Raw genomic sequence first — 23,219 nt, 5'->3', positions numbered from 1 at the left:
ATTTACATACCCCAATACGGTCGGTTCGATCGAAACCAGTTCGCCGAACGAACGGTACGAAAAATGAGACTCGAAAAAGCGGAAAGGTCGTCGAACCTGCATCGACGAGTGCAGTTGACAACTCACGCAAAGTACAGGTTTATTAAAAGGCCAAAAGTACCATTCTTCCACAAGAAGACACAGCGTGTTTGCATCCCCACTACTGTTGCAATCCGATGACTCACAGAAATTGTTCGAAAACGGTGACGGATATCGGTGACAGCCAATCAGCGGATAGCAGCAAGAGTGGGGATGTAAACACGCTGTGCCTTCTTCTCGTAGAAGGACGGTAGGTATACAAAACCGTGAACAATTGTATTTTGCGTTTACAATTTGCAAAACAATACCAAAATATTCTAATTATTTAAATGTACTATTTACAGGAATAAATTTCGAATTTTTTAATAAAGTCTGTACTGTATCTGCGCTTCATTCTTGAATGTAAACATCGAAAAACTAAAACGGCTGGAGATCTGTCGCTATCGCGTGTGTAACAGCCACATTTGGTGTCCCACCAGCGGTCGTGGTAGGGAGAACCAATCGCACGAGCCTCGTGTGTGTACCATCACGCAGAGAATTTCATCTTTCCTTGGCTCGCGTGATCCAGCGTAGCTAGTATGGATCTCAGTATGAATCGCGACAGTGAAGTATCCGCGACGATGAGGATCGTTGTGCTGTTGTTTCTATGCGGCACGATCGCCGGTAGTAACGACACCATTTACAACGAGATCCCGGTCGCTGAATCGGTAAATTTACAAAAAAGAGTGGAGGATCACGGGTTCCCGAGTAACAAAACGTTGCACGATATCTTCAACGATGCTGTTCAAGCTTATCTCGAGGAAGACTGGGACAGCTGCATCGACAACTTCAACCTGGTCTCGCACGGGTACGTTTGAAATTGGAATTAAAATTAGAAACGAAGTATCGTTGAGCGCAAAAGAGTTTAAACGTCGAAAATAAGAAACTAAGATTTAGAATTTTGTACAATGTACCATAATAGTCTAAATAAAGCGTTATATTGCCAGAAACCAAGATATTGACTTCATTTTTGTTATTAATTAAATCCTGACATACAGGGTGTTCGGCCAACCCTGGGAAAAATTTTAATGGGAGATTCTAGAGGCCAAAATAAGACGAAAATCAAGAATACTAATTTGTTGATGGAGGCTTCGTTAAAAAGTTATTAACGTTTAAAATTCCGCCAGTACAGAATTTTTTTCTCGAAAGTGGGTAGGAATTCGGGGGTGTGTCTATTCACCAAAAATGCTTGTAATTGACCCCTCTAACTAAATATAATTTTTTTAGTACGATTTGAAATTTTTTAATTTCGTCTACAAATTTGCCCCCTATACGAATTTTTTTCTCGAAAATGGGTAGGAATTCGGGGGTATGTCTATTCACCAAAATTGCTTGTAATTGACCCCTGTAACTAAATATAATTTTTTTAGTATGATTTGAAATTTTTTAATTTAACTTTTTAATAACTTTTTAATGAAGCCTCTAGAATTTCCCATTAAAATTTTTCCCAGGGCCGAACACCCTGTATAGTCTTTACAAGGAGAGACCCTTACATTTTTTAAAATTGTTATTCTGATAGTTCTTATCAAACTGAACGCACACGTGACAGCGGCCAATGATCAGTGACTGATGAAATCACGTATTCGTGACTGTGGCCGTTGCATCTTTAAAGCCGAAAGGCTCTGATACTTAAAGAAAAATGTTTTAAACCAAAGCTTCTTAGTAACGTTTGCGAAACGTCGGCAACTTGTTGATCTTTGTCAGACCCAACATCCTATCCGGATGATAGGAAAAAAAAATTGTTCAAATAGATATTATTCAGTCTGATAAGAGCTGTAACTACATAGTAGAAGATAAAGTAGATAGGGTGCCTCGACATGCGTGACCGTAATCAAAATTAGCTAATTCCTGGCGCAAAAAAAGCAAATACATTGGATAAAATCTTTTTCAAAAACCTGATAGTTCCACAATAATTATAAAATTTGCCCAACTCTGTCGTCGACAAACGCTTTGCATGTGTGACTTTGTATTAGGTACAACGTTTACAAACGCACGATGATAAACTGTCGACAAAAGTGCAGAACAGTAGCCGCCGGTGCAGCACCGATTTTCGCTGAGAACATCGAGGACCTGCACTTTTACGAGAAAAAGATCAAAGAAACGTTGTGCCTTCTCACGTGCAATCGAGAATACCGCGAGATCGCTGGCGCGAAGGTTTTGAAAAGGTTACCGTTGGCAATTGAGTACAAACTGATGGACCTTAAGGTCTACGAGTACTTGCACATCTGCTACTATCAGGTAATTGTATCTATAATATTGCAGTTTGTAGAGCGTAAATGTTTTCGACCGACGAGAGAATTTCTGTTAACATTATCGCGTCGAGTTTTAAATTTGGTTCAGAGGTCGAACATTTTCACACCATCTCTCACGCACGACAAATTCTAATATGGGAGGCTTACGCAATCGCGACATTGCTAATCCCACGCAGGCAACTTTTTAGTAAATAATGAGTTTAACGTTCTGAACGACCGACTCCGGCAATAATACTCGGCCTACATAATCGGTGCGCGGATGAATCGATGCTGGAAACACGTACGCGTCATAATCTATTCGTACTCCCTTGAAACAATGGGGTCTCGGAATTGCATGAAATAGGCTCTTATCTTTAGGAGCAACTGGTTACTACGCTCGACTAGATCCTGATTTCTCGATGCAAAGACGGTTGCGTTGCCATCGATAACGATTCTCTGAGAAATCTTTATCAAATCAAATTAACACTTTGACGGCCGCTGTCACGCATACGTGACTTTGCGAGCCAGCAGACGTCGGCCACTGTCACGTGCGCGTGATCTACTATATCAGTCACCATTTCATCATACATTCAACTTATTACGTTTGTTGTGGTTACATTTATAATTTCTAGCATCTTCGTGCATCTCACTTTAGTGTACAATATTAGTGGTAACGGGCTACGGGTTTTGCGTGATATGTGCGGCCATTAAAGTATTAAACGATTCTAATTATACTCGAATAGAAATTTACCAATCTCTGATGCGTATCCATGATATCACGCGCATAATTTTACAGACAAAGCGTTATCAAGATGCTGCCAATGCAATTTACACGTACTTAGTCAGGCATCCGGATCACGCGACGAGTATAACGACTTTGAAAAATTATCTGACACTACCCGGTGTCGAAGCGGAGAACGTCGTAAATTTAGAAGCACCGCCCTACCTCAGCATCTACATGAGAGCAGTGTCGGCTTACGAGGACGAAAACTACGCAAAAGCAGCGAATCTCTTCGAGGCGTCGTTAAATTCCTACTTGGATTACGAAGAGGAGTGCAGATTCTACTGCGAGGCTCCCTTCGATCAGGGCTGGCTCCCAGAGTTCACTACCTCCATCGCCAGTGAGTAATCACAAATATTTAAATAATTTTCCGTTTTGTCGAGCATGAAAATATACACTGCAAAGCGTGACTGTGGTATTACTCACATTATTAAGCATTGAAAACGTTAGAGAACTATCGTCCTTACACGAGAAGAAGGCACAGCGTGTTTACATCCCCACTCTTGCTGCAGCCCGCTGATTGACTATCACCGTTTTCGACCAATAGCTGTGAGTCAGCGGACTGCAACAGGAGTGGGGATGTAAACACGCTGTGCCTTCTTCTTGTGGAAGAATGGTACTTTGTACTAAGATTAATAATGAACCAATAGAAATGAATAATAAAAACATTCAACTTTTCAGACCACTTCACGCATTGTTTGAAGTGCAAACGATATTGTTCCCTGCTATTGAACAACGTAAACGGTAATGATCAGAAGGATATGCTCTGGAGCCACTACGATTATTTGCAGTTCTCCTATTACAAACGTAAGTGCGCACATTCGAATGGAGCAACAGTCGACACGAGTTTGCTCGATCTTTATCTGGACAACGTATCCTGTCGAACGCAACGCGTCTATTTCTGAAATTCTTATCGACATTGGTCCATTCGATGAGGACGACAGAGAGGGAGATATAAAAACGTTGATAAACCGGGCACACGTCGACTTCGTGCGGAATCGAGTGATAACGAATTACGCTGGCCTTGTTGTAGCGACGGTGAATTAATCCTTGTGCCTCCAATGAGCCGATACTCTTCAGGAAGTCGTTACTCGTGCCTCGAAGAGGTTCTAATTGAATTAATCTTCCCTAAGTAGTCTCTTCTTATTGCACGAGCCGCGTCTTGTCGTTCGCAGAATTGTTTTAAGCCCTTCAATCGATTCTAGACGTTGAGTGCCGCACCTGAAACATATTCTGAATTAGTACGACGTCAAAATGAAGCAAATAATAATGGATAACGTTACAAAATCTTATGCGCAGTGGGCAACTTGAAGGCAGCTTGTGCCGCCATGGAAAGTTACTTGCTATTCGATCCGAACAACGAGTCTATGCTTCAAAACAGGAAATACTACAACGGCCAACCAAAGATAGCGGACGAACATTGCCTTCCTAGACAGGTGACGAAGCTATAGAAATTTATTAGTAATCGATGATATTTCGAATATTCTCTTACAGGAAGCTGTTAGATACGGGAAACGTCAGGAATACGAGCTGCGTCTTCTGCATTACATTTCCAACGAGTTCACGGTAATCGACGCCAAGCTCAAGTCGACGAAGAAGTCCAAAACAAAGTCGAAGACCGACGAAAGCAAAGAGAAGAAACTGGCGAAGGTAAAGACTGAATTATAAAGCTAAAATAGAATTCTAAAAATTTGTCAAGTGCATCGAACGTCGTCTCTTTATTCCGTTTAATTTTTGTTCGAAGGACGATGCGCGTATTAATCCGTCGATCGCATACAGAACTTAAGGCGACCGAGCTCCGTAATGTAGGAAAAGTCTTTCTGTATCGTTTTTTTTATAAATAAAACATTTGTACACGAAACTATCTCCATCATCCTATACTTTTACTATTTCTATTTTAATTCTACGTCTCTCTGATACGTCCTGCTGCTCGATTCTTCGTTGAAACGCCTGCAGAATGCAACCGAGATCTCTCGTTGCGCTTCTGGCGCGATATCGTAGGCGCGACACGCATACGCCGCCTACTATATTTTTATTCTGTCGCGATACGCTTCAATTTCTTTTACTTTACAGAAATCCTACCAGATGACTTTGAACACGCCACCTGGTCATTCGTCGATCTCTCACATGCAACTGTTTGAAAATATGTCTATGATACGAGACGAAGGACGCGCGATACGCGACAGAAGGCTCCACGAGATCAAGGACGACGTCTATCTAGTGGCGGAGGAAAAAGAGCTCGATGGACAGAATCGCTACGTGGCAGATGGATTCCTCAACTCTACGGAGTGCGATCTCTTGATACAATTGGCCTCGGTGTGTTATCGAATCAAGAAGATTGTTTACAAATAGCGTCGATCACAAATCATTTGCAATGGAATAAATAGAACTCGATAGTTGTGAGAAAACAAAGTTGCAAATTTCTAGAAGTATCAAGATAAACACACCATCTTTTCAATGCAATACAAATTTGTCACAAACTTAAGTATCCTATTAGTAGTTCTAATTAACTACTGACTTACTAGCTTACAATTTACATAATACAATAATTAGATTGTACGTTAATTTTTAATACTGATTACGCTGACCATATGTAGATGACTGCAGTGGAAGGAGACGGATACGACAAGTACAAAAGCCCACACTCCAAGTACGAGCGATTCGAGGGTATAACGATAGGAAGAATCGCGCTGGTACAGTTTTCAATCCCTTTTGCATTGCATTGTTGCCCAACAGATAGTTAATAATAACTATATAAATTAATTACAGATGGTATATATCGGGCAAATGGAAATGGAGCCACTGAAACGACTTCTGGAAAAAACAGAGGAGGCACGCAGCCACGTGGAAAGGTATTTTGGACTAGATCGACCACTGTATATCACCTACACCCACTTGGTCTGCCGTACGGCTCTACCTGGTAATTTTCAACCGATGCAACAACGTGCTTCTGGTTCCTTTCGCAGCTGCAATCGCGATGCACCGATTCACTTACGGGTACGGCACGTGGGTAACGTCCAGTGACCAGTCGGAAGAAAGCTATCAGTTCATTATCTAAGTAACGTAAACTCGTTGAAGAAATATTGGGAACAAAAGCCTCCGGAAGAACCATCTACAACACAGGCAAAAATAAGTCTGCAATCAAAGAGGAACCTGCCTAATATTTAATCGGATCTACGAACACTTAAGCTACTAGAATTTAGATAGAACATAGAAACCTATTGGACACCATGGATGTCGTACAACCAGACAACAACCTTACTAGAAATCTTCATTAAATTAAAAGAAGAATCCTGTTGAATGATGAAAGACGATGTAGAATACTGTTGTTGCGTTCCATCTTCTAAAAATATAAAAGGTAGTTTACGTTACTTATGGACTGGCCTGGTAGCAGCATCTCCGTTTAGAATTTAGATAGTCAAATTACCTCTTCTTGTCAAAATCTTCTTCTTCGACCTAAAAGCACGACAAATGAATAAATAGGTTTCAGCGTGGTAGAACAATTATGTTTTAATTTCTAGATTCACCGAAGGACCGTGACGACTTGAGTCATATGGTCCACGCGGACAATTGTATATTGGTGGACAAGAATACTTGTGTTCGCAAGAGTCCCGCCTATGTGTGGAGAGACTATTCAGCGATTCTCTACTTGAACGACGACTTCCAGGGCGGTGAGTTCTTCTTCACGAAGGACCAAACTGACCGTGAGTCGGACACTTTGGTTTTCCCACGTTGTGGGCGTATGGTGGCATTCTCCGCAGGCAGAGAGAATCTTCATGGTGTACGCGGTGTCCTTCGAGGCAAAAGATGCGCGTTGGCCCTGTGGTTCACTCAGGATGAACAGTACACAGAGTATGAGAGGATCTTGGCTCGAGCGATCTTAGAACGAGTTGGTTCGGTTGGACCTCTCGAGGATGAAGACATTCAGTTGCCTCTAACGTAAGTTATTTGACGTATCAAGGTTTACAAATATTATTACATGGATTTTTACATAGATATTGTGTTCAGATACGAGGACGTGCTGATCCATTATGCCAGCAACGACGAATTACTGTGGCATTTTCTAAGCAACGCTTCATGATCTACAAGAACCGTTGCAGAAGACGTTTAGTACTTTATTACAAGTTCCAGATCTTTTATAAGCGAATAGTTATTTAAAGAGTAATATATTTGTTCTATTGCAAATCAGGGACCTGAGAAGACAGTTTCACGGAAACTAAAGATCCTACAAAGTACATAGATTCCTCTATTTAGTACAATTATTTTTTCATAATTTTTTTAATGCTTGTATTATACACTTCTGTTGCATTTATTTCGTTTCCTCTAGCATACAAAGTATCTATGTGTATTATTCTCTATGATGCAAACGGGATGTCAGATGTATGCAGGATAGTATGAATTAGTCGCGGCCATCGAACAGCTTTATTTATATAAAATATCCTAATCTTTATTAGAACATAGACATTACATGTCAACAGGCTTACATAACCATCCTATGTATCGTGTAACATGTATATTGTAATTTATTTATTCTCCTCGTCGTATTTATACTATGTATAAGAGTCATATGTATAATATGCGGTTGCATCGCGTCTCCCGTGTGATTTCAAATCCTGTACACGCTGCTTTTTATGCATAATCGCGTGTTATCAGATTGTATGTTGCGTGAATGTGTGTATTAGCGCTATTGATACCCAAACTACCTGGGTACTTGTGAGGCACAAAAAAAAAACAACTGCGGTACTCGGCTACCCGACGAATACCCAGGTAAATGAAAAACACACAGGTACGTTGTGTTAGAACACTCCATGTTAGATACGACCCTAGTAAAATCGAGCAAAGTCGACTACGCGTATTAATCAAGTATGAGATTGACGACGATTTATTTACGACTAATTATTTTTAATTATTAAGCTTTATAAAAATGATAAATCTCATAATTGTACAATATGTCGTAATACACGTATTCGACTGTATCTAATTCTAAACGGATCGTATGTTGATCGAGGCTCATCGAGTAGATTTCAAATGTACCTGTGTAATTTTTGTTTTCTCAGGTACCTAACAGATATTAGGCCCTAAGGTGTCTCAGGGATCCGATAGATCAATAGCTCTAGGCGTACATGCGTTGTCATGTTTTTTTTTTTGTCAAGTGTAGAATTTTCGTCGTACTTTACAATTGTACATGTAAAAAGCGAATCGCATAAATTATTCTATATTCTCTGTTGAGCGTATTCGGGGCTTGAAAACCGTTACAATGTAGGTTTAGGTTCTTGAAACTTTTTTTCAGCGTTACAAAGAACCTAAATCTTGGATCAGTTCAAGTTAAAGTTTATATATAATATATAATGCAAACATTTATTGTACCCAACGGTCGGATTAGACGATTGATTATTTTTCAAGATATTTACACTATACCTATGTGAAAGCTGATGTAAGAACTTTAACTAGAACCGATAAGTTCGATTTTTAGATTCTTCGTAACAGTTTCGACCAAAACTATTTTGAGACAATTATTATTAATTGTTCAAGCCCTGGGTGAATCGTACGCGTAGGAATCGAAAACGCACGCTCGTTGGATTAACGAGTTACCGTTAATAAAAACCATGATGGTTGTGCTACACCTTTCGTACCGTGATCATTGCGGGATCAGCCGGGAAGAAAGTGAACGCGATCATTAACATTATTATGTTTCGTTACAAACATTTATTATGAAATTATAGTGACATCTGCGTATCACAGGAGAGCTCAGTCGATTTTTTTTTTCTTCTTCCAGGAACCACTCCATAATAATCGTATTAGTATCATTCATTTATGCGAAACGTCACCACGAGTATCGTCCTTCCACGAGAAGAAGCCACGTGTGGGGATGTAAACACGCTGTGCCTTGTTCTCGTGGAAGAATGGCACGTTTACCGAAGATATACCCCCTTTTGTTTTTTTTTTTTTAGACCGACGAACCATATTATGCTACAATATAAATCCGATCGAACCGTATAATCGATGTTTGAAGAGATCCAATGAAACGTACCCAGCGATTTCTTGTCGATCGTGAATTAATTAGTAACATCGAATGGAGTGGTCGCCAAATTTCATCATCGTATCGTTTGGATGATTTTATTTATATTGCTCATCGTAGACCTTTTCGTTTCGTTTCTTTCTTTTTACTCGAGAGTAATCGGTAATAAAAAAAAGAAAAATATAAAGTCAGTAAAATATAGACGCAGAGCGTTTTAGGAACGCGTCGAACGACAACATGTTCTCTTAAAATGTAAAATCATTGCGATACATTTGACGAATTCGCTACAAGTATTGTTCGTCGTATTCCGGTAACCAAAAGCAGTTCGCCCTTCTACGAACTATTCGTTAATAATTAATAAGCATAATGCACTTTTAGAGCCAGATAACGAAATACTTCGCAACAAGTACCGCAAGTATACTCGTGTATAGATCGAGACGGAAATTTATAGCTTCCTATGCTATTTGTATAATGAAACAAAAATGGTAATAATAAATCCTTCGTAAAATGTAAAAATAAAAAAAGAATTTGTATCAATACGCTAAGAAATAATTCGATGTTCGATCTTGAATACAAATCAATTACAAAAAGAACTATGCACGAATATGTACGGTGTGTTCGTAAACTTGTTGGCGATATCTAAATCTGCAAAGGAAGCATCGTGTGTGCTTGACTATTATAATAATAATAATAATCGAGTTTCGTTTCAGACTTATTCTTACAGAGTCATTGCTTCGTTTTATGTACACATACACATATACACACGCGAGTTGTATGTATGCACATGCAGTCTAACGAAATGGCCTGCCTCTAACGTTCGATTCGTAAACGTCGATAGTAAAGAGAACACTAAGAGAGGAAAAAAAAAAGTGGTAAAAACATTAATAGATAGAATATTCGTTTCCCATTTAGAAGGGTTGAGAAGACTAAGTTAACGTCCTCGAAGTTAGTATGCTTCTTAAAAGCGAACCGGTGAACCGAGTGAATGCCACCGGATCGAGTTAATCTAAGTTTAATGTAGCAAGAAATACTGGATTAATTTATTGATCGTGGAAACGACGAAACGATCATAGTCCTAGGATCATCGTTGATTTGCAACCTTCGAAAGACTTTTGCGATTGACTTGCAAAACTACAGATCGTTGCAACGCTAAAATCTCGACAAACGTTTTCTTATATTTCTTTCTTCGTTAAAGAATAATTATGCGGTTACCGAATTTCTATGAGAGCAAACGCGCTAGAATATTTTATTTTTTACGCCCTGCGCGTTTATCTTCCTCGATTCAGAATTTTACACGTTGGGAATTATTTTAGAGTTTACGCAAAAAGCGCTGGCATAGAGAATTGAACAAATTATCACAAAACGATACAACACTGCATTTACGTTCGTTCCTTTTGTTTGTGTCAATTTTGCACATTTTTTTGTTGCGCATGTGTACAGCTATACAAACAGGACTTCGTGAACAGATTTACAACAAACGATATCAACCCCCACTCGTGCAAAATATAAATGCTAAATGTACAGAAATAATCGAGATTGGCGTTTACAGATTCTTTACATTTCTTCTCCATAAAATCTCTTAACAATACAGTACTAATATAATTAATTATGTTAAAATAACGCAAGATGTAACAATAGATTAAGACGTTGTACTGTTTGATGGTGTTTGTTTTTTTTTTTTAGAAAGAGTTCTTGCATCTTTGTTTACGTAAAAAAATTTATAACGTATTTTGATTATATAGACACAATAATATGGCGAGAATGTCGTGGTGAAAAATATGCTGGACACCAAAGGCTTTATGCGAACCATTGTTATTTGCTTCTCCGACGTTTCGAAAGTATGTTAAACCGTCGTCCATCCTCGTCGTTTTGCCTCATTATGCATCGTACAAACATTACTAAAAATAGTACAATCTAATCGAGGACATATTATAGAAAATTGAAAAATATACAAGTTATAAAACACATATTAGAACGCCGTTCATCAGGTAGCGAGTGATTTACGAAGTCCAACTATGCTTTTTTCGATATCTTCGTTCCGAGTTCTCTTCGTTTAGATCACACAATATATATATCGTTCGTATCGATCCATCTCGATCCTTCGCCCGTCTATTTTTCAGTACGCGAAATTGTTCCAACTCGTTGAAACGAATTAACATAGCAACCTCGCTTACTTTGCGATCGCTCAGCCGTTTCTTTTGTACAAATTACTTGTCTATCAGACAACATTATCGTATCGCACGCGTTCTTTGGTATCCAACAGGCTTCCCCACGCCGATTTCGTTTGAACGGACATTAGTCGTGGTATGGGCAGTGAATGAACAAGCAAATACCAATATTAAATGGGCAAACTCTCCCACTGAGGCGCCCATTCCGGAAGTCGTCAATCCACGTTGGATGGTGGAGCGGCGTATCTGCTCCTTGAGTCAGAATCTCCGTCGCATATATACTTTCCTGAAGATAACAGACAAGTACTATTAACCTGACTAAAGAAACCAGGTTGTAAACAAGCAATCCTTTACAATAAAAGTATTAGAACTGACTTACTTTAACTCTAATTCTCTTACTCTTCCTTCCACATTTTATTCATTTCTAAGTCTCTAGTATACTCTTCAATCACACTGCACTCTTAATCACACACACACGTATCAAGTATCACTCAACGTTCAAAATAACATGTATATTTGGACAACGCTTTGTTAAAGCTAGATTTTAATCCCAAACTGCTGTGCCAAACGCTTATCAGTCGCACTCAACATTCGACAAGTTTATTCGTGCCAATCATAGGAAACAGTCCTGATTTGTACGATTATTAATTGAAAATTATCACTTACCAGAGACGAATCTGCGCTTTACTAAACTTAATCTATATCCCGGGCCCAAAAGTTCGAATTCAACTCCGGATAATGTGGTCCCTTCGCAATTGAATTGAGTAAATATCGTTCCTTGGTTCCCTGGACCGTGTGCAAGTTCAACTCGCGCTTTCAAAGAACCCACGCCGTTACCCTCGCTGTGCTGCGACAATTCCGTGAATTTCCATAACACCCGATTCGTGTCCGGCAACCATTGAGCCTGAGGCTTACTGTTCAGAGATTTGAAACCGCCGTCTATGGGAGCTGCCACGTGAAGGTTTAGCAAAGGACTTGGAGAAGCCATGGCGCGACTATTGTATTTATAATCAATCTGTAAACCGCGTAAATTGTTCAATAACAGCTCCATCCGCTGATGCTTCTATTCACACGTGTTTGAAATAAATACCTTAAGGTCAGTGTGCGTCGTCTCGCACTTCCAATACGCCACTAACTGGAAGGGGCACGAACCCGCGCCCTCCTTACACTTGATTTGATACTTGAGAATGTCGACGTTAAAATAGGAAGCCGTGGGATTTTGTTCAGCCTGTTTGCGTAACAATGTAGTTAAGGCACTCATGTTGAATTCGAAAATTGTACTGTCGACGGTTGTCTGCGTAGCATCCCTGCGTGAGATTAAAACTTGCTTACAAACACGTACGCGCCAACTTCCATGCCGTTATTATTAGATCATCCCGCAGGTACCGCGAGAGTTAGTTACATAGTTAAAACCTTCAACTCCTCGACGTACAACGGTATTTCCAAGACGTCGGAGAACTCTTTATGACGGATGTCGTGCATTAAATTATTAAACCCGATTTACTCAGGCATGGCGTTTCATTGCTTAATTACACAGTCCTCGTAAACGTAGCGTTACTTGCGGAGTGATCTATCAGTATGCACGCAACTTACATGCTGACGAGTTGATTATTAGGAAACAATTTTTCCAATCTGTTGCTGTTCCTCACGCGAAACGTTAGCTTCGCGGGACTCGGATTGTTTGCTAGTACGGCAACGATACCGGCGGGGAACGACAACATCATGTCGCCGCTGAGCTTCACTTGACATCGCGTCTCGTCGGTACCCCTGAAGTAAGAATGTACTATCTCGTGGAAGGCGACCGCCAGAGGAATCGTATCCGCGAGGCCAATCGTCAGCGGAGAAGGACCCCTAGAAGAACCGACACCCACACCAGCCGTACGAAACTCTAAACTGGCCACGCTATCTGCTCTCGATATCGGCGCTGGTGATATCCTGCCCCTAGGAGAGGGGCCTTCACCACGTCGGGACGGCGGTCTAGGAATGATAATAGATCCTGTCGGAGTGGAAGATGCAGATTGTTTTGGAGGTAAGGCTGGAGTGATGTCTCCCACTTCCGAGAATAAATCTCCATCTGCGAGGAACGACCATAGTTAGAGTTTTTGTTGGCAAGATGATACGTGGATCGATCATTGAGTTCCAGGGTCTGGTACATACAATAGAATAGTCTCTCTGAGCTCGTTTTAAACGTCTTACTGTATCTTGAAATCATTTGTGATAGATGATCCTAGACTCAATGGTCGATGCTCGCGCATAATCGCCGACAAGGCACAAAAAGCGTCCCGATGAGCTCTTTAAACTCACCAGGGAACCGTGAGTGAGGGTGTGTAGGCGGTGCGGATTGCGGCGGCTGTGGTTGAGGCGTCGGTGACGAAGACAGTGGCGGAGGACTTTGCAATGGCGCGTACGGATGACTACCAGTCGGCGTCGAGGCGCTCGATGGTGTACTGCTGGGATTGAACAAGTTTAGGCCAAGTAAATCTGAGCTTGGCTTACCTCCTAATTGCTGTGACACTGACTGAGACCTTTTCATGTGGTGATCAGAGTCGGTGTTTGATCCTCTGCGTCCCTGATGGAAACAAATGCACGTTATTCGAACGGTTCGCGTATCTTTGAAGAAAGGAAACAACGAAACGATACCGTCGGTGCAGGCGATAACGATAAATTCTCCACCGTTGCCCTCAGCTCGTCCACGCTGGCGCTCATCGGTGCTCCTCCGTTGCTCAGAGGCTTTATTTCCACCCTGATCTTTCTCTCCCTCTCGTCCTCGGAATCGGTATCGGAGCTGGAGTAGAATCCCTTCTCGTTCTCCCACGGATCTGACTTTGGTCGGATACAGAAACCATCTTCGTCCACTTCCGGCGTTGGTGTTTCAGACTTTCTGCTGTCCTCCTTGTCCTCCCTGCGGTACAATTAACAGAATTCAGTAAAACGCGCGGTTACATGTTCCAGCAGGCCTAGTGCATTTTTCTGTACACACCACACGATCTACGCTAGTTCGTTTCTTTTGTTGCAAATAATAAACTCATAGTAAACGCTTTATTCTTTTAATTCTGTGGCGATACTGTGCTTTAGCGATTCGCTCCTTTGCCATACAACGACGAGTAAAACAAATCTATTGTGATTGTACATCAAAGGGTTACAGTGCTGACGAAAACAAAAGAGAACAATTGTAATAGAGCATCAGTTCCGCAATCAAGAATTCTTGTCGAATTAACGCGCTTAACGATTCTACGACTAATGAATTTATGTATTCTTAATTGGTCTTAATTGGAGAGCATAAGTGCTTGAGGATTGACAGACGAACACTTTCACCGAGATACCGTGTAATCGTGATTTTGATCGATCGTACTTTTGCGATCTTGGTATGCGGAATTGATATCTCGAGTGCACTAGATCTGCTGAACGTGCGTATACTGACAGGTCAGACTTTTCTTCTTTGTTGCTGCTAGTTTCCACGACATCCTTCTTCTTTTTTGCCTTCTTTTCCTTGCGCTTTTCTCTCCTGCTGCGAAGAAACCCTGTTGATCGTGGACGCACGATATATAGAAAACAAAGCGGCTTTTAATTTTTATATTTAATCCGAACGGTAGATTAAAGAGACTCTTTAAATAACGTACAATAAAATACAACGATAACTCCTAATTAATCTCCTATTAAAATCGACAAAAATGAACTTTTTTTTTTATACAAAATACTAAAAAAAAATAATAAATACTTAGATACATTGAAACTAGGAGACGAACAATTATAGTAAAGATTGTAAAATTGAATCAAAGATGTCTACTTCGACGAGTGTCTTAAATAACCACTCTTAGAAACATTAATGTATAAAATAATTATAAACTAAAACTAAAAAGCGAAAATCTACGTTTGCGGTGTCAACATATTCGTACTCAAAGTTAATGTAAATAATATCTTACATTAGAAACTAATAGAAACTTGTAATTTTATGATAGATGGAAATCAATTTACTTTCCAAGTGTTTGAGGCGTAGCGCAACGTGATCAAATAAATGTCTACGGTAAAAAAAGGAAAAATCAATCGTCACCGAATCAACAATCAGCAGATGCATTCTCTATGAGCTTTCTAATCATGACATTCTCTAATTATGCTGATACGAATTTCGGTGTCCTTTACTTATACTGTCTCTAACTGTACAGAGTGTTCGATCACAAAAACCTGGGAAAAATTTTAATGGAACATTCTAGAGGTCAAAATAAGACGAAAATCAAGAATACTAATTTGTTGATGAAGGCTTCGTTAAAAAGTTATTAACGTTTAAAATTCCGTACGTACAGAATTTTTTTCTCGAAAGTGGGTAGGAATTCGGGGGTGTGTCTATTCACCAAAAATGCTTGTAATTGACCCCTGTAACTAAATATAATTTTTTTAGTACGATTTGAAATTTTTTAATTTCGTCGAAAAATTTGCCCCCTATTCGAATTTTTTTCTCGAAAGTGGGTAGGATTTCGGGGGTATGTCTATTCACCAAAAATGCTTGTAATTGACCCCTGTAACCGAAAATAATTTTTTCAGAATGATTTGGAATTTTTTAATTTAACTTTTTAATAACTTTTTAATGAAGCCTCTAGAATTTCCCATTAAAATTTTTCCCTGTATAAAATTATGAGTCCTTACACGTTGGCTGCTAATATTTAATTACAAGCACTTATTATTAATAGCTCGTAATTACGGTTATTTGTAATTATTTTCTAAACAAGTAGCCTGGTCGCAATTATTCAATAGTTTCTTCTGATAGGAAACCCGTGTCAGCATTTTGAAAATATACGCTATTACGTTTTTACGCCTGCATTAAGTCAGACAATAACGATAGATAAGGAATACAAAGAGTAGCGTAGGTAGCACGTTACATTAGCAGAGGTATAGAAAAACCCATATACACCATCACCATAATAATATCCTATAGAGATCTGCAAAGGTTCAGTCTCGTCTTAAATTGTTTTTCTAACAATTACACGTTCTACAATTAACGTCAGATACGTTTCTCAAGACAACAGAACGATATGAGGTTGCGCAATCTCCACATATACCTCTATTAAATCGTGGAGCATACGATACCACATGTTCTGCAAGCAAGGATACTATCGACATGCAAATAACAATACGTACAAAACGAAGTACGAACAATTTTTACGTAATTCCATAATTTTTTAACATTATGTGTACTTATAGTACGGCATTGCAAACATTCAAGTATTAAAAAATAGAAAATAAAAAAATAGTCGCGATACAATGGTAACATATTTACTGTTTAACTACCTTCGATGATAATACGACTAATAAATAAAAAATGGTTGCTTGCAGAATCACATTACGCTATCACGAAGGATATATCTGCACTTGGAAAATAAATACAAGTGAGCCATGCAGTATCAGACTCTTAAAAATGGCTCACCTTCGGCCCCGTCGGTAGCAAACCCCACATTTGTATCTCAACGTTATTCAAGTCCAACTCCCTTTATTCGATTAATTCTATACGAGCACGTGTTTATTTTAAGAGAACGGTAGAAAGTTTCAAAAATTATTTCACGATCGACGTTAACAAGTTAGGCTTGTTTACGAGCTCGGCTTAAAACATTGCATTCTCGCAAAAAAAAGAGAAAAAATTAATCTACGACGATATGCACAGTAAAACACTGGCAGCATCAATAACTTGAATTTCAGAAACTTTCCAAAGGAACGCTTTTCTTAGGTCTAATATCGAATCGATGATGTATTTTTCATTGAGTGATTATAATATAAACAAATATACATGTAAAATTTTACAATGAGTTGTGTTGATAGAAGAACCCCTTGGTTTATGTTTACATAAAAGATTGTTAGAAAAACAATTTATAAGTAACAATTTATGAAAAGTGTTAAATCACCTGTTAGATTACCATATAATCCTAAAGCTACAGCCTATTGTCTAAGCAAGCCTGTTTCAGTGTTAGTCAAACGCGAAAAAAAAATATTTCTTCCTTCTAATTATAAATATTTCTATGAAGACGGCTAACGTTACTTCTGTGAAATATCTCGATGCAAGTTAATGTATTTAAAAGCGAAGAAATATTTTAAATGTGCTCCAAACGCTAAGAATAAATCAATGTTACATAAATATTTTTTCTAAACTGTGTAGTGAAGTAGCATCAAATCATTAATCACTTTACAATGTGATTCTATGCATGTAACATTAATTTAATGTGCTTAAACAATGTTAGTATACGTACACTGCTGATCTAAAAGAGTGCAGAGTGGAGGAACCATAATACGCGTTACCACTGTAAGTCACCAGATATTTCACTTAACCACATATCCTGTATGATCGTAAAAAGACATTGTAAAGAAAAATAAAAAAAGAAAAAAAAATGATAATATAATTGTCACCAAATACCGCAGATAGAGAACAACCAATAGAGCAAGACAAAGATAAAGGTATATAGAAGGAGTGCTGAATGAAAGGTGGTCGTTTGAAACTGCATTTAAGAGACTCGATCGAATCTAACGCTTTTAAGATTTATCTGGTATTTAATTATATTTGAGCTAATACAATCGACAATTTTGTTAAAAGAATAAATTGTCGAATATAACTCGTTCACGGAAAGACCACCAAGTAGATACTATTAGAGATTTAAAGAGTCTGTTAATTTTCACAGACATCGATATTATTTTTTACGATAGTTTGTACAAAGATTTGGAAAAAATGTTATAGAAAGCTGTAGCTATTCACTAACGACATGCCCTCACCTTGATCATTTTTTAACTAATTACTGAGAAAAGCAAAGTCTTCAAAGATTTTTTCTTTTCTGTATGTGTGTATAATAGTACCATGTAACCGTTAATCTAGACAGTTAATCCAAAATGTGTGTATTGGATGTGGTAAGGGTACAGGTAATCACAATGTAAGCAGTTACATTTAGATCCTCTGAGAGGGTTCCTGGAGATGCTGGGAGGTGGAACAGCAGGAGGCAGGTTGTTCCCCTGAGGAGTTGCAGGTGCCGAACCAGACCCTGCTTGCTTCTGTTTGTCTGAAACAACACTCATTGCTCATATCTTTGAATAATTTGTGCCTCCGAATGGCCCTTTTTTCTTCATCTTGCTGTTTAAACATTACTTATAACTATTGCAATTTTATTACAGTTAGCACTTTCAGTGGCGTAAATAGCACTCCAGAGGGGTGTTGTACTTCTTTCAAATGCTAATATGTGTAAAATAGAAAGTGTAAATTACAAATACGCGCAATGTTATAATTACTTTTCTCATAGTATAGTCTATATTCCTTCCTTTACTATGGAAATTGTTTTAGCTTTAATATTCATTGTTCATACTAACAAAAAAAAAGAATGTATGTGTGAAAACCCCCTGGAATACATAATAATTTATAATGTCATCCTCCACCTATTGTTAGATTGTAACGCACAAGCATTGTAACACAACCACATAAGCATGAAGTCGATAAAACTGTATTGCATATGCCTAGATTAATAAATCTGTGATCGAGTGCTAAAAAGAAATTGAACAAGTGTATACATATGAATAGTAAAATGATACTGCTGCCATAAATAAAAATTGCAGAATATATCTACCAAGACATAATGTATTCAACCTCGAGATTAGTTCTGGAAATTTTAATTATCAACGAATTCTAGTATTTTAATAAATTTCTTTAATTACTTTTCTTCCTGAACAACGCGTACACGAAAGACAATTTTTTACGATACGATGGTCGTAATTTGCGTATTATGTTAAGGTAGATAGAAACTATCGCAATTAAAAGAGAATAAATTTTTGTAAATTCGGTTCAATTTTAAAAACAAAACCTACCCTGGGAGTTGGACATGAACAGGTTGAGTAGCGAGGTAGTACGGCGGGAAGCCTTGGTGGCTTGTGCATGTGACAGTTCTCTATCCCTTTCATTCAGTCTTTCGTTTTCTTTTTCTTGTACCCTCCCCTTTTCCTCATCCACCTGATTACCCTCCCCCTTTAATCCCTGATCTGTTTTTGAACTGTGAGTGTTACCAGCGACTCCTGTTTCTCCGTTAGCTCCTTTGGATGTTTCCTTCGGTGTCTCGGCATTGCTGTCCGATTGCGAATGACTGGTCATATCAGCTAAACTTGTCATAACTTCTTCATATTCGATCATACCTAATTCACAGAGATATTATGCAGAAAATGTTAGGCTTCGAATTGTGCGTTACGAGACTATTTACCTGGCTTCTCGAAACCTGTATACTTGTTTTGAACAAACTGTTCTAGTAACTTGTCCACTGTCATGTCAAGACATTGACGTTTAAAGTCAATATGGACTTGGCCAACTTGCTCATGATTTGTTTGCAAGACATCTGCATAGATATTCAAAAATTCCTTCATATGTTTCAAGTGAGTCTCCTCTACATCTTGGAATCGCTTAGCAATGAAACAATACATCCGTTAGTATTATGTTTACATTTCAAGTAACTTTGTCATAAAATAAATAATTTGGACAAGTACCCTGCATGCCTGAGTCATCTTTGTTTGAAAATCATTTCTTATGACCACGTATTTGTCTACTAAAGTTTTATAATCGTCCTGTGTCTTTTTAAATTTTATTTCTGCTTTTTCTAATTCTTTTTGGCTGGCATTTTCTTTCCTCAACTTTTCCAATTCAAGACCCTTTTGCATACACATATCTTTAGCTTTGTGCAAAGTAACTGTAATGCTTTGTATATTTTGTACAACTTCCAAGGTGGATGATTCTTCCTCTTTTACCTGGATATTGTAAATTTTGTAATAATAATTTATTATCTTTTTTTTGTAACATAAATGTAATTGAAAATTACAGTTGCTTGTAAAGTAGCATTAATTAATTAGATATTCTAATAATTACTTATCACACTGATTTGATAAGCAATATCTTTATATCTTTACAGACACTACTGTCTGAGGGAACCTAGTGACCTGACTGTGGGCGGATACTGATAAGCTTTGAAATATACAGTGATTCACGATACAACACGATAAATAGTTGTAACGATCAGAGCAAATAAAAATATATTTATGCTTTTAAAAACTATTAAAACTCCACAAGTTGTAACTAATTTTTGACCGAACAATTCGTTAAATAAATATTGTTTATTTCCAAGTACATTAATTACAAAGAAAGCATTACATACAGCCTTGTGTTTTTTATGCAATTCATCCGCATATTTTGATACATCTTTGATTAGTTCGGTAACCCTTTGGGCCATCTGCCAGTGCAATCCTGCAAGTTTTTCCGCCGCACCTCTTAGAGCAGCCCAAACAGGTGCAAATGTTCCTTGGATACTACTGCTATTGCCGACTTGCTTAGCTACCTTGCTAAGAAGCTTGTAATTGTTTTCTTCTATGGCTGATCGTTCTTTTAAAAACTCAGCCAACTCCTTACTTGCGACTACACCATGCTTCATGTTATGATATAACACGTCAAATCCATTATTCTTTTCGCCCTTGAATCATAAGAATATTATTGTCCAACTTTGGTGTTACATCTCTAGCTTTGTATTTTTTAAACACAAAGCTATATTTTTATAATTTTGTTAGTTGAAGTCATATACATTATTAACAACTTTTAATACAAATTATATACAAACAAATGGTATACAAACATTTATGGTAATCATTGGAATAAAAATTTTTGTGTAGGAGAAAAATAAGTCTCATTTGCAATTAGAATATCACAGCAGAAGGAGATATACTAAAACTGTACTTAAGACCACTTAGCCACTTAACAGTTGAACCCTGATCACGATGTAAACTCACGTAGTGTAGAACTCTTGAGTGACATCGGCACAATAAGCTGTCATTACATATTATTACTCTTGTCATCCTATTGTACGTATTATTTGCTGCACACGACATACTGTTTAGTTTTTACTGTACACTTTATCCAGAAAAAACGATAAGTATTTTTAAAAAAAAATATAATAAAAATTCTATGTAAAATTAAACTTTTTTCTTAGTAAATTTTTCTTTAACAAAAAAAAAAAAGAAAAAAAGAATGTTTTATTTCATAGACCTTTGACTGTTGCATCAAACATTTAGTCCAGGCAATTACTTAAAATATCAGCATCATATTCTGTGTATAATAATCTTCTGTAGATAGAATTTTGAAGGGAGCAAAAGGAAGTAGCAACTATCTTATCTAAACCCTGTTTTCATCAGAGAGAACAGTGTCTTCCGAGAAATTTATGAACTCAAAACCATTATACACCCATAGTGGCGAACATACAAATTTTTATATCATTAAAAATTGTAACTATCTTGCTGATAAGATGGGCAGCTTTCTATTTCTTAACGCAAACATAATTACGTTTGATAAAATGTTTATAGGTAACTGTGTTGTGAAAATTAATGATAACTGATACAATTACACGAGATGAAATAATTAAGACAATTTAATTTTTAATTGAATTCCATAAGGCTGTAGGTTCTTAAAAAGGGTTACGACAAAGGTAACATTTCCAATTCCGTCCGCATTCAAGACCTAAATTGCGTACACGTCAAACGTGCAGCCGTGTACGCATTCTTTGGTGGTTTTCTACGATGAATCGCGGAGACGACACGAAGATGGGATGACAGGGAGAGGTGAACGCGTAACCTTGCGTTCTCGAGAAGAACGAAGAAGACGAGCGTGCCGCGTAACGCGGAGAAAAAGAGAGAAACGAGAACGACCATGATAAAACGCAAGAGAGAGGAAAAAGGCTTTCATTGACGGGAATGCGTCGATTTACACGAGAGTTAACGCGGGCGCGACGTGCGGAGACGTTCACGGAGAAGTTCGTGGAAAGTTTGTACGCTCGAGGACGAACGAAAAGGAAAGGTTACAGGGGGTTTCTCCCTCGTACATAACCTAAATTCGACGAGAATGACATTCCTGGATAAAAGCTGGAAGACACTCACCCAAAAGTAGTCGACGAAATCCACAGTCATGTTGGAACCGCGATCAGACCATCATAATTTATCTTCTGATGTATCAGGCCACACTGCACCGTTAATAACGAACCATTGACACACACATATGCACACATACACACGGTACCATACACGACGCAACCGTTTGAGCCGTACGACGAGACGTAACTCAATTTACGACAAACCAACAACGTAACGTTTTCGTGCTCGAACGTTTCGAGCAGAACGAGCGCGCTCGACCGCGGGGACACGGGTCAACTTATTTCGCCTATCCTCGTCAGCCATTGCGCTCCTCTCTCTCTAGTACATGTCACCTAGCGCCACCTCTCCAGCTACGGCTGAAACTTAAGAAGAGATGGTCGGTTACAGAGGAATTCACTGCAGAGATTTCACTTTATCATTTTTCGCTATTTTATACATACTGCTTGTTATTAACATTATTCCTTGTATTGGAACTTTGTATCGAAATCAACTAGACTGGCGCTATTTATCTTTTAGAAGTTCTTGACATTAAACAGGTATTATTTGCGAGTAAATGTGTAGTTTCTTGGCTATGACCTGCTTCCTCCTTAAAAACAGAGCACAAACATTATACATAATTTGTAGGATATAGGCATTGATGGTTACATAACGATCAAATCGTGATCGAACCTTTGTACTTTCTATTTTTAAAGATGGCATGCAAAATCACTAACCGTTATTTATTACAATGATTGCAAAATCAAGAGATGCGAATTACAGGTTAGGAACCGATCGTTAACTTCCGGTACCACGACCGATAATTATTCTAAATTCTCATTATCGACGTAGTTGAACGATTTACCACATTGGGACAGCGGCGCTATTAAATAACCAGGGCCGAGCATTTTTTTGGTATCTAAGCGTCATAACCCTCTATTTTTTCTCGTGATATACTTTTTTACACGTGTAAAAATACGAACTTCCAAACACCCTGAAAAAAAATGGACAAA

The 23,219-nt window shown here is 38.3% G+C and overlaps 2 protein-coding genes across 10 annotated transcripts; one reads left to right on the top strand and one right to left on the bottom strand.

Annotated features, from left to right (window-relative positions):
- Nucleotides 1-130: 130 nt before the first annotated feature.
- On the top strand, nt 131-9,352 carry LOC143348937 (prolyl 3-hydroxylase 1). The gene is made up of 11 exons (XM_076779706.1): nt 131-925; nt 2,091-2,355; nt 3,145-3,469; nt 3,811-3,936; nt 4,429-4,565; nt 4,624-4,779; nt 5,203-5,445; nt 5,727-5,822; nt 5,899-6,049; nt 6,651-7,068; nt 7,138-9,352. The coding sequence occupies exons 1-11, from the start codon at nt 657-659 to the stop codon at nt 7,208-7,210; spliced, it is 2,259 nt and encodes a 752-aa protein (XP_076635821.1). The 5' UTR covers nt 131-656; the 3' UTR covers nt 7,211-9,352.
- A 1,461-nt stretch (nt 9,353-10,813) lies between these two features.
- LOC143348929 (F-BAR domain only protein 2) lies at nt 10,814-22,537 on the bottom strand. 9 transcript variants are annotated; one of them, XM_076779692.1, is made up of 15 exons: nt 22,237-22,537; nt 20,472-20,783; nt 19,810-20,067; nt 19,530-19,725; nt 19,144-19,464; nt 18,234-18,347; nt 17,550-17,600; nt 14,738-14,837; nt 13,957-14,218; nt 13,836-13,885; nt 13,621-13,763; nt 12,910-13,390; nt 12,407-12,623; nt 11,983-12,331; nt 10,814-11,602 (listed from the first exon to the last, which is right to left on the bottom strand). In XM_076779692.1, exons 1-15 carry the CDS (start codon nt 22,264-22,266, stop codon nt 11,532-11,534), a joined length of 2,955 nt encoding a protein of 984 aa, XP_076635807.1. In that variant the 5' UTR covers nt 22,267-22,537; the 3' UTR covers nt 10,814-11,531. The 9 variants fall into 9 exon arrangements, with proteins under 9 accessions (XP_076635807.1, XP_076635803.1, XP_076635804.1 ...); XM_076779688.1 differs by having other exon boundaries at nt 13,621-13,885; nt 22,237-22,535; XM_076779689.1 differs by having other exon boundaries at nt 13,621-13,885; nt 14,747-14,837; nt 22,237-22,535.
- Nucleotides 22,538-23,219: the final 682 nt, after the last annotated feature.

Source organism: Colletes latitarsis, chromosome 12 (genome assembly GCF_051014445.1).
Source record: "Colletes latitarsis isolate SP2378_abdomen chromosome 12, iyColLati1, whole genome shotgun sequence".
NCBI classification, from domain to species: Eukaryota; Metazoa; Arthropoda; class Insecta; order Hymenoptera; family Colletidae; genus Colletes; species Colletes latitarsis.
This window is presented reverse-complemented; position numbering and strand designations above follow the sequence as displayed.